Source organism: Dasypus novemcinctus, chromosome 30 (assembly GCF_030445035.2).
Source record: "Dasypus novemcinctus isolate mDasNov1 chromosome 30, mDasNov1.1.hap2, whole genome shotgun sequence".
In the NCBI taxonomy this organism is placed as follows: domain Eukaryota; kingdom Metazoa; phylum Chordata; class Mammalia; order Cingulata; family Dasypodidae; genus Dasypus; species Dasypus novemcinctus.
In genome coordinates this window covers 36677875-36694472 of record NC_080702.1, presented here as the reverse complement: position 1 = coordinate 36694472, position 16598 = coordinate 36677875, and the positions used below count along the sequence as shown (strand labels likewise).

The 16598-nt window shown below is 35.5% G+C and overlaps 1 protein-coding gene across 1 annotated transcript; it reads right to left on the bottom strand.

Annotated features, from left to right (window-relative positions):
* Positions 1 to 14179: 14179 nt before the first annotated feature.
* LOC111759650 (olfactory receptor 7A17-like) lies at positions 14180 to 15121 on the bottom strand. Its single transcript, XM_058290364.1, has one exon. It carries the CDS (start codon positions 15119 to 15121, stop codon positions 14180 to 14182), a length of 942 nt encoding a protein of 313 aa, XP_058146347.1.
* Between the last annotated feature and the right edge of the window lie 1477 nt (positions 15122 to 16598).

Sequence of the window (16598 nt, the reverse complement as noted above, 5' to 3'; positions counted from 1 at the left end):
TTGCTAGACTTTTATGTACATATGCAAGGAATGAGTAAAAAACACTACATCCAATTTTTCGAGATCCTTAATGCAGATTTAAATGAGAAACCAAAAAAGTAAAAATGGTAAAACTGAACAAGAATTAAGTTCTCTGAATAAATTACATAAACAAACAAGTATATTTTGAAAACAGGTACGATCAAAAGCATTTAATAGTGACTCCAAATGTGTGAAAAGCCTAGAGCACAACTTTAAAAAATTCAAGGCCAGGAAATGAGGTAGGGACACAACTGCACCTTTATGTAAAATAATTTTCATAGGTTTCGTTGAATTGCTTAGATAAACACTTTTATGTTTCCATTGTATGATTATATAAATATTTTCAGCCTCTTTTATTACTAAGAGGACATGTAGTTTAAATATTATAAAAAGTTCTTTTTTTTGTAAAAATAATTATGAAATTAAGTCTTATTTAAGAAAAACCTACTCTGCCCTCCTCATAAGGGATGGAGAGGAAAAATACAAAGAAGAGCTTTTTATATAAATAGCTGATGAGAAATGCAAAGTGATACAAATTATATGCATTAGTGATATTCCAAGACCATAAATTCTTGACAGTTAAATTATATATTTAAATGCCAGAGGGAAGCTTGGAGCTGGCAGAAGAAAGCATAACAGAACTTAAAGAAATTTAAAATGAATTAGTTTGAGAAGTACAAAGGCATGAGAATTATTAAAAACTAAAATAACCTGACATCTCAGGGACACGGTCAAGCATACTTACATTCAAAATGTGGGAATCCCAGAAGGAGAAGAGGGGATCTTTAAAGAAATATGGAGAGAGAACTTCCTAAACTTAGAAAAAGTTGTGAATATGGACATCCAAGAAGACCAGAGAATATCAAACAGAATAAATAAATTTAAGAATGCACCCCTTGATATAGTAATCATGAAATCAAATGCTTAGGACAAGGAGAGAGTACTGAAAGCTGCAAGAGAAAAGCAACATGTTATGTTCAAGGAAGTCCGAATTAGATGGAATGCCAATTTCTCTTCAGAAACCTTGGAGGCAAGAAGGGGGCAGGCTGAAATAGTTAATGTGCTAAAGAAAACAACTGCTAGCCAAGAATTTTATTACCATAAAAAACAAGTCCCTTACATCACACTTTCTGCAAAAAACAGTCATGAATGCATCAAAGACCTAAATATAAGAGCTAGAATTATCAAACTTCTAGAAGAACAAATGGGGAAGTATCTTCAGGACCTTGTGTTAGGCAAAGATTTCTTAGACTTTCCACCCAAAGAACAAGGGACAAAAGAAAAAAATATGTATCAAGACCACATCAAAATTTAAAAATAAAACATTTGTGCCTCAAAGTATTTTTAGCATGTAAATCAAATGACAACTTAACACAATGGGTGAAAATATTTAGAAACCACATATCCATTAAGAGCTTAACAGCCAGAATATATAAGGAAATCCCTCAACTTACCAACCAAAAGGCAAACAGCTCAATTGAAAATGGGGCCACACACTTCTCCAAAGAATGTACTCAAAGGACCAGAAAGCACCTGAAAAGATGGTCAACATCATCACTTGGTCACAAATGCAAATCAAAACCACAAAGAAATAATATTCACACGTATTGGAATGGCTGATTTGGGGGAAAAAACACAGAAAATAACAAGTGTTGGAGAGGATGTAATGAAATAGGGATATTCCTTCATTGCTGGTGGGAATGTAAGATGGTGCAGCTGCTGTGGACGTCATAGTTTGGATGTCCTTGCAATCCCACTACTCTGCATATACTTAAAAGAATAAGAAAAAAAAGGACTCGAAAAGATGTTTACACACCACTGCAACCTGTTGGCAGTGGAGTGGTGTATTTTTTTTTTTGCCCAATTCTTCTGGCTTAATTTTTTTAGTCTGAGGATAATGAATATGTGGAATGTAGAGTGGAGATAATATTTTAATTTGAGGGAATCATGACATTTTGAATGAGGGTTTATGTCTGCTTATTAAATATATATTTGTATCTCATCTTCTTTATCAATATCTCAACTTTGCTGTTAAGGTAGAAGTGGAAAGCTTGGGTCTTAAATGTTCTAACAGAGCTTTACTGAATTGTGGTCTTTATATGTGCTAGAAAGTGTGCAGAGATAGGCCCAATTTTCAAATATTCCCAGAATCCATTTTTTTCAATAGGACTATAGCTCTCCTACAAAAGTAGGAGCCAAGAGAATGTACAGTGAGTGTCAGCATGCTTCAAGACACCTTGAAGTGTTTCCTCTGCTCTTTATGGAACCCTGACATTGCATTTAACAATTCCAGGCAGGTGATGATACAAGTGCAGCAGATGCCAGTTGTCCCAGTAAAGGTCCCTCTAACCTACCTCTAACGAGAAAAGCCACAAGAATGAAAATTATCCAGACAGAATCAGCAGGGCCTTACCTGCTGACCCAGATGGATACAACCTATGAGGAGCTCTGCAGAGATCAACACAAATCCAACCCATACATGGATGAAGCAATAAGAGCATTGTCTTAAACCATTTGTATTTGAATGGCCTGTTATACAGCAATAGCTCACTGATATCATCAAAAGAATCAGCAGCTTCTTATTTCTAGGATTTCTTCAGATATTTGAAGACAGCCTTCATGATCACACTGCTTTTACAGGTGATTTCAAGTAAATGTATTAAAAATTGATTATTTCTGAGTCTCCATTATGGGTAAGCAGTAGTTCTTGGATGGACATATAGGTTTATTTTTGAATAAATTGTAACATTCTTAGGAAAAAATCGGCAGGATTCCAAACTCTTTTTTAAGTCATCCTTTTGCCATGACATTTGAAAGTTTTTGTAAAAATTAAGTCTAGAAATTTAATCATAGCATCAGTATACAAATTACCCACTAACAGTACCTTCAATGTTTAAGAAATTTAGAAAAAAAAAAGGCAGTCATTTTTTACAGGAATGGAGTCTTATTTATTTTCCATTAACATAATACAGAACATGCAACTCATTCCTGTACTCCATTGCATACACTATCTTACAAATTGAAACCATTAATGGCAAATATAAGATATCAAAAGCAATTATGTTCTTTAGTAATGGAATGAATGATTTAAAGTTTTCCTTCAACATATTTATTAGGGTCATATTTGACACTTCTAATGTTGGTCTTAGTACCAGAAATTTTAAAGAATCATGATTTCTATCTCTGAATGTCTGAGCCATGAAATCAAAGCATTTCTTCAGTGCAGGACCAAGAAAAAATTTTGGCTTTCTGCTAAGAAATATTTTCAAAGCCACTTTATGTCTTTATTCATAAGACTGTAGATGACGGGGTTCAACATGTGTATGCACACAGCATACATCACTGAGCCTGGTGCACTTGCATGTGCTTTATGCAACACAAAAGTACTAAAATACACTCCTAGACTCGTACAGTAAAATAAGGAGATAATTCTGAGGTGACATGCACAGGTGAAAAATGCTTTATATTTCTGCAGAGCTGATGAGATTACACATATGGAGGGAGCAATCTTAGAATAGGAGTAAATGATGCCAATCAATGGTCCTCCACCCAGCAACTCAGCCTCAAAATATATCACTACATCTTTGATGAAATTGTCAGATAGAGCAAGTTTGGCCATCTGATTATATACTCAGAAAAAGAGGCTAATTTTCAACTGTTTATAAAATGGCAGTCACAAGACTGTTACGCATTCTATCAAGAAATGCAGGGCACTCACTATGCAGGAACCAGAATAAGGAGGACACAGAGCTGTGTGGGAGTGATGACCATGTATTGTAGGGGTTGACAGATGGCCACGGAGCTGTCATAGGCCATTGTGATAATGAGCATATTGTCCAACCCTCCACAGAAAATGAACAGGTACATCTTGGTGAGCAACCTTCATAGGTTACCACACTTCTGTGCTTCTTGATGCTCACCAGCATCTTCGCAGTGGTGGAGGAATAAAACAAATGCCAGAAAAAGTCAGGTTAGAGAGGACGAAGTACATGGGTGTGTGGAGGTGGGAGACATTGACGGTGGCCAGGATGATGAGCAGGGGCCCAAAGAGAGTGGCAATAAACATGGACAACAAGAGGCTGAGGACAAAGTCAAAGGACTGAAATTCTGGTTACTCTGAGAATCCCAAAAGAAGAAATTCTAGAATTCGTGTTACATTTCCTGGCTCCATCTGCTTGGTGTGACTATCTAGAAATAGAGAAAGGACATGACTAATATTTAAAAAATGTGGGGGGAGAGGGGTGGTGGTGGGGTATATTGAAATCTCTTATATTTTTTAATGTAACATTTTTTGTCATCTATGAATCTTCAAAAATACAATTAAAATAAATGAATTAATTTAAACAATAAAAAACAGGACTTACTAACATATCCATAATTTATTTTTTATAGAGAAGTAATTAAATGCTAGATTTTTGATAATGAAACTGATCCCCTTTTAGAGAATACTGTGAGCACTATTTAAATAAAGATCCCTGACCCACTTTTAGCCAATTTCCCAAAAAGTTATACATTATATGGTATTTAAGTGAAATTCATCCATCTATTGGAGGAATGCATATTGAGTTCTGAATTGGTGCATTTCAATGTCTAGCAAAGGGTATATAGTACAAAAACAAAAGTGTTTGCAATCTTTTATTGGATAAAGAATATAAGAAAATAAAATAATAAAAATGGGAAGTGGACTTGGTTCAATGGAAAGGACAACAGCCTACCACATGGGAGATTTCCATTTCAAACCCAGGGCCTTCTTGACCCCTGTGGAGCTGGCCCATATGCAGTGCTGATGCGCGCAAGGAGTGCTGTGTCACACAGGGCTGTTCCCTGCATAGGAGAGCCCAATGCGCAAGGAATGCACCCCGTAAGGAGAGTCACCCAGCACGAAAGAAAATGCAGCCTGCTCAAGAATGGTGCAGCACACAGGGAAAGCTGACACAGCAAGATGATGCAACAAAAAGAAATACAGATTCTGGGTGCCGTCGATAAGAATAGAAGTGGTCCCAGAAGAACACACAGCGAATGGACACTGAGAGCAGACAAGTGGGGGTGGGGAGTAGGGTAGAGAAATAAAAATAAATAGGTAGATAGATAGATAGATAGATAGATAGATAGATAGATAGATAGATAAAGTAAATAAGTAAACAAATAAAATATCCTTTCATCCATCATTACCGTAATTACTGCAAGGAATAGAAAGAAGGTAAAAAATGAACGTAATGATGTCATATTATTTATCACAATGTGTTCAGGCAAAATCATCATGCAAAGCCTTAATTTTACAGAGACGTCACATAAAAGAAAGTGTGATCACTGGTTGCTGGGGCATAGGGAGGGGACAATAGGGTTGAATTGGTAAAGCACAGGGGAATTTTTAGAGCAGTGAAACTATTCTGTATTATACTATAATTGTAGGCATGTGACATGCATTTGTCAAAACCCACTGAACTTGACAACACAGAGAGGGAAGATTAATGTAGGCAAATAAAAATTCATTTACAAGATATGCACAATGTTCAAAAATGACCTGACTCTGAAAATGCTTGAAATACCCTCACTGAAGGTAATGGGGGGACATTTGCTGAAATAATAATATTGAATATGAACAGAGTCTGTAAAATGAAGTCAATGGACACTGTACATAAATACAGTGCTCTAGTTGATAAACTTGTCTCCCACTTGGCTATGAGTCAAGAATTCGCTTACTCCTGTACATGTACACTGGTATCAATCAATGAAGTAAATGGAGGAAAGATGGGGGAATATGATTCTCACTGTGTTGTGGAAGTTTACAAATAAACAAGGGCAGGGCACTGGACTGTTTTGTGTTAATAGTTTTAGTTAGACACATCAGTATTTACCTGTGTGGAGGTGAATTTAAATACAAAAGTTTGCACATAGAAATATTTAAATGTATGTGCATATATACGTGGTAGTGAACACAAATATATTTCCTTACAATGCCCATGGAAAGGGCTCAGTAGAAAGGCATATATCATATCCAGAATATATGTCTTACTCATTACATTATTCCTAAAATAATATTTTGTGACTACCATGAAGTGTTTGATGACTAAATATTGGTTAATGACTGAAATTATAAAAGGAATGAATGTGGTTAAACAGATGTGTGCAACAACTGTAGACAAAGAAGAAGCAGTCAAACAAGGAAAAGTGCTGCCAAGAGAGGAAAGCCCCATGAATGAGAGCTAACACCAGAGGAGTCACATTGGAGAATGAAGACAGTTTGTTGTATCTGTTATCTCCCTCCACTTCACTCTATTTAAAATGGCAAGACTTTGTATTTTAAGCTTTATTTATGTGCATAACCTGTTGGCATCCCTAAAGTTTCTACCTCTAAAAGGGGTCCCTGGAGTTTGAATACATGCCCCCAGCACCTGGGAAGATCCTTGACTCACCCAGAAATTATCAAGGCAGGGTCTAGTCCAGCAATGCAAATTATTCCTTGACTGATGGATGGAAATGGATGTTCTCCTTCCAGGAAGAAAAGTGAGTCTGAATCACTCACAATGTCTATAGAAGAAAAAATTGCCTTTTCTCTTCACCAGAGATTAGTAAAATAGATTTGAGACAGTGTCGGGGAACAATTGGGTTTCCATATTTTGAGGGATTCCATTCCCATAAGCATCATCAATGTGTATTCTTTTGTCTCTCTTATCACTGAGATATTTTCTTCAATGAAGATAGGAAAGAAAAACACAATGAAAACTTGTGCTGCGTTTGACCCTTGGGGGACAGCTTTGGTGCTCTGTGTTCATCTCTTATCCCTGTGGACTCCTTCTTTCCTAGGAGGAGGTCACCTCTTTTTAGGTGAGAACTCTAAAATGTCAAGGTTTCCCAAAATGATTTCTCTATCACTCATTCTGGGAGACATTCAGAGTACACTAAAATACCTTACCTCCAATCTCTGTCCTCTGGAGTTTGCTCTCGTATCTGGGGCTTCCTCCTCTCTACAGGATTCCTTCTTGTCTAACTGCACTACTCAGCCATAGTTAGCAATATCTGTTCAGTTCAATTAAACATTTGTTTTCTGTCTTTTAACAGGTTTTTATTCAGCAATACTGTATGGTAAACACTGAAATATGTGCTGTGAATGAAGAGTGGTGTAAGATATTTTGCTTCCTCTCAAATGTCTCACAGACATTGCAAGGCAACAGACAAGGAAATAAATAATTGCAAAACCCTAAGATGGTACTGGAGTCCTCCTGAAGTCTATTTCCATATAGATCAGGATCAGTTTTCCATTTCTGCTAAAAAGGCTCCTGGGACTTAGAGGGGGATTATATTGAAGCTATAGAACACTTTGTGTAGTACTGACACATACAATAATAATAAATCTTCCTATCCATTAACACAGAATGCCTTGCCCTTTACTTAGGTCTTTTCTAACTTCTTGCAGCATTTTTTTTTGAAGTATTAACTGTTTAACCTCCTTAGTTATAATTATTCCTAGGCATTTTGCTCCTTCAGAGGCCATATTGTACAGATGTTTTTTAAATGTCCATTTAAGAATGTACTTTGTTGGTGTATAAAGCGTGCCAAATTTTTGCGTGTTAATCTTGTTTCCTGTATTTGACTGAATTCACTTATGAGCTCCAGAGTTTTCTTGTGAAAACTTTGGCATGTTCCATATAAATTATCATGTTATCACGGAAAACAGTTTTACTTCATCCACGTTAATTTGCAAGAATTTTATTTAATTCTGTGGCCTACTTTCCTAACATACAGTATAATAGTGAATAGGAATAGTGAAAGCAGACATCCTTGTCATTTCTAGACATCAGGGGGAAGTCTTTCTCTCTTTCAGCACTGAGGTTAAGAATATCTGTGTTTTTATGGATCTGCTATTGATAATGTTGAGGAAGTTATTTGTCTTATTATTTTTCTGACTGTTTTTATTGTAAAACTGTGTTGGAATTTATCATTCTCATTACTGTGTCAATTGAGATATTCATATATTTTTCTCTTCATTTTGATAATGTGGTGTATTACATTGATTTTCTTATATTGAACACCCTTGAATCCTGAGATAAATTTCCCTGATAAAGGTGGATACCTTGTTTAATATTCTGATGCATTCAATATGCTAGTTTGTGTTGAGTGCTTTTAATCTATATCTATATGTAAGGGGATTTGGTGCTTGGTTTTCTTTCCTTTTTTATGAGTTTTTGTAGCTTTGGTATCATATAACTTTAGGCTCAGAGGATGATTTTTAATGAGATAGCATGGAATCAAATTGAAATATTTTGAAAAGTATTGCAATTAGTTCTTCTTTGAATGCTTCATAGATTTCATTATGAAAACTGATCTTATTTTTGGAAGGTGTTTGATAACTAACTGAATCTGTTTACTTGTTATAGTTTTTTTGAGATCTTCTATTTCTTTGATGGCAATTTAGGTAAATTTTGTGTTTCTAAGAATTGTTCCATTTCTTCTAATTTGTCTAGATTGTTGGCAGACAATTATTCATATTATTCATGCATAACCTTTTTAATCTCTGCAATATCTATTATCATCACCAAATTCATTTTGGATTTTGGTAATTTGCATCCTTTCTTTTTTTTTTCTTTTTCAATATAAACAAACCTTTGTAATTTTATTGATCTTTCCCAAGGACCAATTTTATTAGTTCTCTCAATTGCTTTTCTATATACTATTTAAATTCTCTCCACTGTAAGTTTTCTTCACCCTTCTTTTTCTAGTTTCTGCATATCTGTAGAGAGGGTACTGATTTGTGAATTACTTTTTAATGTAAGTAATCACACTTACAAATTTCCCAGAATCTCTTAAATTCATCCCGAACCTGGCCTAACAAAATTACCTAATTTAGCCATAAATTAAGTAATAAAATAGACCATGATGGGTATCAGTGTTCAAGTGCCAGCTACAGTTTTGGCTCTGTTATCACTGAAGAACTTGGGATTCTATGTTAGAGAATAGGTTTTGTATGAAAACGACACTATTGAAAGAGACTCCTGTATAAAAGTGGATCATTCAAATAAAACGAAATAGAAAACTGCTTATTGGAATTATAATGGCATTGTAAAGGAAAACAATTTACATACCCAATAATCAGATCTGGGTATTAAGATTCATGCTTGTATTGACCCTGGCTCTTTAAGGTGGGAAAGCCTCTGAATCAAGAGCCAGCATGCAGTCTGCAGGCATAGCTTCTCTTTGGCCTTGAAAGCCCTAGGTGGGAACCTTAGCATTAAATAGGTTCTGGATGGCTAATGGGAAAATAGAGTCAAATGTGAATGCTCTCTTTCCCACCAAGTCCTCCAAGAATTCTCACAAGAATAGATTCAACAAATGAAACAGAACGCAATACTAAAAATTCCCCATAGGCACTAAGAAAACAAATTACCCCTACTAAAAGCCAGAAGGAAAGCAGACATTGTGAAAAAGGCATTAAGTATTTCAGATTTTGAATAATTCAGATACAGAATATGAAACATTTTTAATGAATTTCAGTACATTAAAAAACATATAAATATATAAAATGCAATACAAATATTTCAATAATAAATCACATAGAACCACTAAGTTTGAAATGTACAATGATAAAAATTTAAAATTTCCATGTAGTGGAATTGGGAGAAATTTACCTGCAGTGGAAACCAAATCTCCCACCACCACTCTGAAACAGAAATTAGAAAAAATTCAAATTTATACTTATGGACTTCCCAGCATTGACACTTTATGTTAGTAGATAATAGATAATAATAGATAATAAATAAATGTTTTAAAATCTGTATTCTAGAAACTCCAGGAAATGGAAAACATATGTAACAGTATTTGGGATTATGTACACGAGATTTACGAGGGTGCTTCCAATTCTTCTGAGAAGGCTGTTCTGGAAGTTAGGGGAAATGTAGATGATGGCAATGAGGAAAAGACACAAGGAGAATAAATCTAGGATCTTCTCATTCAATACTGTTACTCCAGAATTTGCTTAAATTGGAAACTTAGCTCTTGTATGTGAAAGAAGAAATCATCACTCCTATGTTTGAAATGTACTCACTTAGACACTGGCTACATTGTTAAGGTACATTATAAGAGTTAAGGATTCTAATTGCCCTTTACTGTGGGCTAGTTTAAATGATGTTCTTTTGAACTGAAGGTATTTATTATCACTTCCACACTCTGGACAATTATAATACATTCAAAAAATACGAGGCCCCCAAATGCCCCCCACCCCCCTCACCTCACTCCTCACCCCATAACAACAACCTCCTCCATCATCATGAGACAGTCATTGCATTTGGTGAATACATCTTTGAGCATGGCTGCACCTCATGGTCAATGGTCCACACCATAGCCCACACTCTCCCACAGTCCACTCAGTGCGCCATGGGAGGACATACAATGTCCACTAACGTTTCCTGCAGCACCTCCCAGGACAACTCCAATCCCCGAAAATGCCCCCACATCACATCTCTTCCACTCCCTACCCCCAGCAGCCGCCATGGCCACTTTCTTCACACCAATGCCACATTTTCTTCGATTACTAATTACAATAGTTCATGTATAGAATATACAACATAATACAATTGAACAGAACAGAGATCACTCACAGTGAGTCTTCTCCTCCTTCTATCTAACATACATTTCACGGCTCTCAATCAGCAATCAAGTCTCACACTTCTCCAGCAAAAATAAATTATTTCTTTCTGTAACCTGGTGTTTTTCCTTCACTCATTTTATAGAAGTTTCCTTAGCAGAAATCAATATTCAAGGCCTCTCTTCAAGTTCCCTTAAACAAAACACTAAACAGCATGTAAGTTTCACAGATAGAAGACAATTTGGTGATTGCTATTTCTTGTAGCCATTTATAGATTCTTCAGGTATAAATTTAGATTTTGATGGGATCATATTTGTACTTCAGCTCAGATTGAATCATTATTGTTTCCACATATTTTAGGGTCCTGGAGAAGAGCATCATTCTATTAAAAAAACTAGAATCTTTTTTTTTTTCTGAGAGAAAAGTAGGAGATGCAAGAATTTTGAAGTAATTAAGATCTAGGAGAACATCGCAGATGTGAAACAGTCTCCATCACTCATTCATGACGTATGCTTAAAATTATTTTCTTATGGAACTATATACCAATGAGGTATATTATTAAGGAAACAGAAAAGATTTTTAGGAGATTTGAAAGAATACAATCACCCTCTCTCCTTAATTACACTCAAAGTCTAAGTAAATTTGTCATCCACCTTTGTGATTACATGATATGTTGGGAGGTCAGTAGGATGGGTTGGCTATTTTATTTTTTGTCTTTTCATTTTTTAATTTTTTTAAAAGACACTTCAATTACACAAAACATTATTGAGAATATATAGAGGATTCCCCTATGCTCTACTACCCACACCTCCCATTTTTTCCCATATTAGGAACATCTTTCATTAGTGTGGTACATTTATTGCAATTGACAATTGCATTTTGGATCATTGCCACTAAGCATGGATTAAAGTTTCCATTGTAGTTTACTCTCTCCCCCATTCAATTCTGTTAGGTTATGGCAAAATATTTTATGGCCTTTATCTGTTATTGTAATGTCATTCAGGACAATTCCCAAAGTCCCCAAAATGCTCCCTTGTTTCACCTATTTTTCCTTCTCCTTGCACTCAGAAACTCCAGGGCCACTGCCTCCACATCCTTGGTATTCCTTCCATTCTCTCCCTCTTGGCGTGCTTTTCTCCCTCTTTCTGGCTTGTGATCCTGTACTCCAGAAAATGGGAAACTAGCATGCATCATGCCTATTAACTAGTACTTAAGGCAAGAGCCTCCTACTAACTGATTGCAGAAAGGGGGCATATTTGTGGAGCCAATAACTTCAGGGGAGTCTTCCTGAGCACACAGTGTTCCTGATGATAAAAGAAGTATCAACTTTCTAAGATGGCATGTTTTTCAGTGTTTTCTATACTTCCAATTATTTGAAAGGCATAACTCTAACTTCTTCAATATGACGAGTGTGCAAGCTTACTATATTTTTCTTCTCAAAATTAAAAAAAAAGATTTCTATTTTTTAGGAGATTTCTGCTTAAAGAAAATAAATCATACAGGTGGAGATTTCTATTTAAAGAAAATAAGCCACACAGGTAAACTTTTTGGTAAATGAACTGATTGCCAAAGAACATTTATAGGATAGGAATCTGGGAATTTATCAATTTGTTGGGAGTGAGAACATCAATGGCATTATTTACAGAGGATAAATATGAACCTCTAGTGTATGTATAACTTGGAAAAATATGATTTATAATATATTTAACCATGGGAAAATTCTCTTGTTTATTTGATTAAATGAAAATAAATTAAACTGCATAGAAACAATTTGCAAGTCCAAAGAGACATCAACTTTATATTAAAGCTGCAGTGGCAGGTAAAACATTTCCTTCCTACCTTCTCCTGCCTGTTCTGTGGCGCACAGTGATGCATTGAGAAGCCTGTTTAGTAGCACAGGATTTTTTTTTTCAAACTATTTCCATTGGTTCTTCACCTGCTTGCAGCCTGTCAAGTCTACAGCCTGCAGTGTAAAATTTAAAACTTCAAAGTAAAAGCCAAAAAGGAAATAAAAGGAAAGCTCACTCATTCCCCCCAAAAATCTATTTTTCCTAAATGTGAGGGAAATACTTTCACAGTACTCTCACTTTTCAACCAAATTGGTGGGACCCATGTTGAATCTGCATTACCTGCTTTAAAAAGGGTAGGAGTGAGCTAACACCCAGATGGCCTTATAACGTGGTTTCACTGGTCAGAGGATTTATTCAGGTGGTGCATACTCCTCACGCCATATCTGTCTTGGACATATTAAAAAGCAAGATGTCTAACTTAATCATTCTCTATTGTTTGCAGTGACCTCTAAAGACAGCGCCTAAGAAAGATTTTGAAAAACTGGTTTATATGATGGTTTATTTTGCTGGGACACATGATTCAAGAAATGTGGAGTGAGCTGGGTCTTTTACTTGCACAGGAGATACTTCCAGACAGAGATGACAAGCTGAAGATTTTTAATTCTCAGATTATGGTGAAATCAAAACAAAGAAATTTTATAAGCCTGCATGAATGAAATATCCTTTTTTGAATATTGCAGTTCTGATGTGGATATGACTTAAAAGCAGAGCCTGAACCTGTGAGCTAATAAATTACAAAAATGAGACTGAATTCATAGGTTTCCCAAATAATATGAAGTGAATACAAATTTTTTCCCCAGACATTGCCCCCAACTCAGAGCAATCAAAAATCCCAAAATGGAATTCTGATTTGCCAGTCGTAGTGATGGTCCTTGAGTCAAGAGATGGATGAAGCATTGACCGTAGTCTTTCTCCCAAAGAACAAAGTAGATCTACATAAAAACCCGAAGTTATGTCTTACTATCTGGGTTAAATAATTGAAGAAAACAGAGTTGTAAATGGGGAAAGCTTGTATATTGCCTTTTATGATCCGTAAATGTGCACTGTTTTTATAGAAAGTGCCAAGAGAAATTTCCTGGAAATTTCCTCTACCTATGAAAATTATTTTTAAAGGGCAATCCTAAATTCCAGGAAGAATCACAGAAATTATTGAGACCAACGATTTTGAAGAATCAGGGACTGTTAAATAGAGAACAATTTCACTTATTGTATCATTGGAAATGAGCAGAAGAAAGAAGCAAATTGGAGTTGGAATGTGATTATTGTAAACCAAATCAGATGATGTCTCCATTTCAGGATGGGATATCTCTCTGGGGTGAATGAATGAAAATTCTGGAAACTGCTCCACAGCCTGTGGTATAAGACTATTTTTCACAAAATCATATAATACAATGAATTGCTTTCATCTTTTAGTGACTTCAGTACACCTTCATCCCTCCAGAACCTGCAATAATTGTATATGTATGAAAGTATCTTTGCTAAATAATTTACTGCTGAATGTCCAAGCAGCAGTTTCTGCCTTCAATACTGATTCCAGGGAAAACAATGAGAGATCTCAGGATGTAAAATAATTCAGAAGAAACAGGTGTCCTTGATATATAAAAATTAAAGAAATTGAATTCTGAAAATTAGGTAAATAACAGATTATCTCTCTGGTCACTTACAAAGTTTCTAGATTTAGACCTCCCAGTGCATGACCTCTGTGTTATGAACATTTTTGTAAACTTTACACAAAGAGTCCTTTCATAAAAAGAATGTTTCTCAGTTTTTTTAAGCCCTGCTTTATGTCCTTGTTTCTAAGACTGTAGATAAAAGGGTTCAGCATGGGAGTGACCACCATGTACATCACTGAGGCTACTGCAATTGACCTTGAGTTTTTGGTAGCAGCAGAGCTAAGATATACTCCAAGCCCTGTGCTATAAAACAAGGTAACTACTGAGAGGTGAGACCCACAAGTTGATAAAGCTTTATACTTGCCCTCCATTGTTGAAATTCTCAAAATGGAGGATGCAATCTTAGAATAAGAGAAAAGGATGCCAATGAGTGGAATAACAGTGAGAAACCCACTTTCAAAATACAGCACTAGTATATTGAGGAAAGTGTCAGAACAAGCAAGTTGGAAGACCTGATTAAGTTCACAGAAAAACTGTGGCATTTCCAACTCTGTACAAAAAGACAATCGCAAAACCATTAAGTCATGCAAAAGGGAGACGAAAACACTCAATAACCAGGATGTCAGCATCAGGAGGCCACAGACCCGGGGTTTCATGATGACTGTGTAGTGCAGAGGGTGACAGATGGCCACAAAGCGGTCGTAAGCCATTGCAGTCAAGAGGGAGATTTCTAATTGCCCAAATAGCATGAAAAAAAATATCTGGCTGAGGCAGTTTTCATAAGTTATAGTTTTGTTCTTTGTCTGGATGTTCAGTAGCATCTTTGGGACAGTGGTAGAGGTAAAACAGATATCTGTAAAAGAGAGATTGGAGAGGAAGAAGTACATGGGTGTGTGAAGTTGGGAGTCAGTGATGATGGCCAAGATGATTAGCAGGTTCCCAACTATGATGAGCAGGTACATGGACAGGAACAATCCAAAGATGAGAAGTTGCAATTCAGTATCATCTGAGAGACCAAGGAGGACAAATTCTAAAACATGTGTTTGGTTTTCCATGTACCAGATGAAACTACTAAAAGAGACCAGAACAATGAGAATATAGCCACAAACAATGACCCACAAATGACCATAAATTCTATGGATCATATATATTAAAATCATTAATTCTTCATATATATATAGAGAGAGAGGGGGGGGGGAGATCTAGTGTACTTTAATGGAAAATGTCAGAGAAAACAAATTTTCCTACTTCTCCTTACTAATTTTGGCGACTAGCTATCCTTGTCCATAATTGGACATATATATTCATGGCAATATTTTCCACTACAAATTCTCTTAGAATTTATTTTATTAAACATATCTTTTAACCAATAATTTTGTACCCTTTGATGAAAAAGGTTGAAATAATGTTTATTGGTAATGGTACCACCACATTTACATGAAATTAATATTACCAAATTTTACTGAAAAAAATGTGGTCAATATCAATCATACATTTTTAAGTCAAATGAAAAGTATAAAATTTCTGGAATAAGATATACAAGAAAATCTAGGGACCAGGGTTTGGAGATGAGAGTTTTGATCCAATAGCCAAATCATGAAAATAGAGAAGAAAATGTGTAACTTTGGCTTTATTGAAATATAAAACTGCTACTCTCTAAAATAATTGATAAGGGAATGAAAAGAAAATCAACAGCATTGGGGAAAATACTGAAAGAACACATATCTGATAACTGCTTTGTATTTAAAAATATAAATACCTCTTATCACCCAACAACAAGAAAGCAAATACACAATTTAAAAATTGGCAAAAGTACTGAACAGAATCCTCACCAACAAGATATAATGTTGGCACATTACACATAAAAAAAAGAGGCCCAACAACATTTGGCATTAGGAAATTGCAAATTTGAAACCACCATAATATTTCACCACATACTTATTAGGATAGTTAAAAACCTGAACACTAAAAATAACAATTGCTTGTAAGGATGTGGCACAATATAGTCTCTTGTTCATTATTAGTGAGAATACAAAATGGTAGAAGCAGAAGACAGTTGAACTGTTTCTTGTAATACTAAGTATCATCTTACCATACAATTCTGCAATTGTGCTCTTAGGTACATATGTGGCTTATGTGAAAACTTAAGTCCACACAAACAGCCATCAGTGGATGTTTCTAGCAGACATATTCATAAACTCCAAAATCTGTTAGCAACCAAGAAGTCATTCTATAGGTGAATAAACAGTGTGCTATACCTATACAAGGCAATATATTCAGAGTTAAAAAAGAAATATTCCATCTATCCACAAACGGGAGGATGAATCCCAAATGACTGCAGCAAACTGAAGTAAACGAAGGTAAAAACATTACATAGATATGATATAAACCAAGATACAAATTCCCCTCTGGATAAGACAAAATAACCCAGACTAATCAATGATCACTTGTTGACAGGGTTTAATGAAAGGGGAGATGTGATGAATACATGAAGTACAGGTGGTTTTTTTAGAGCAGTGAAAGTATTGTGTA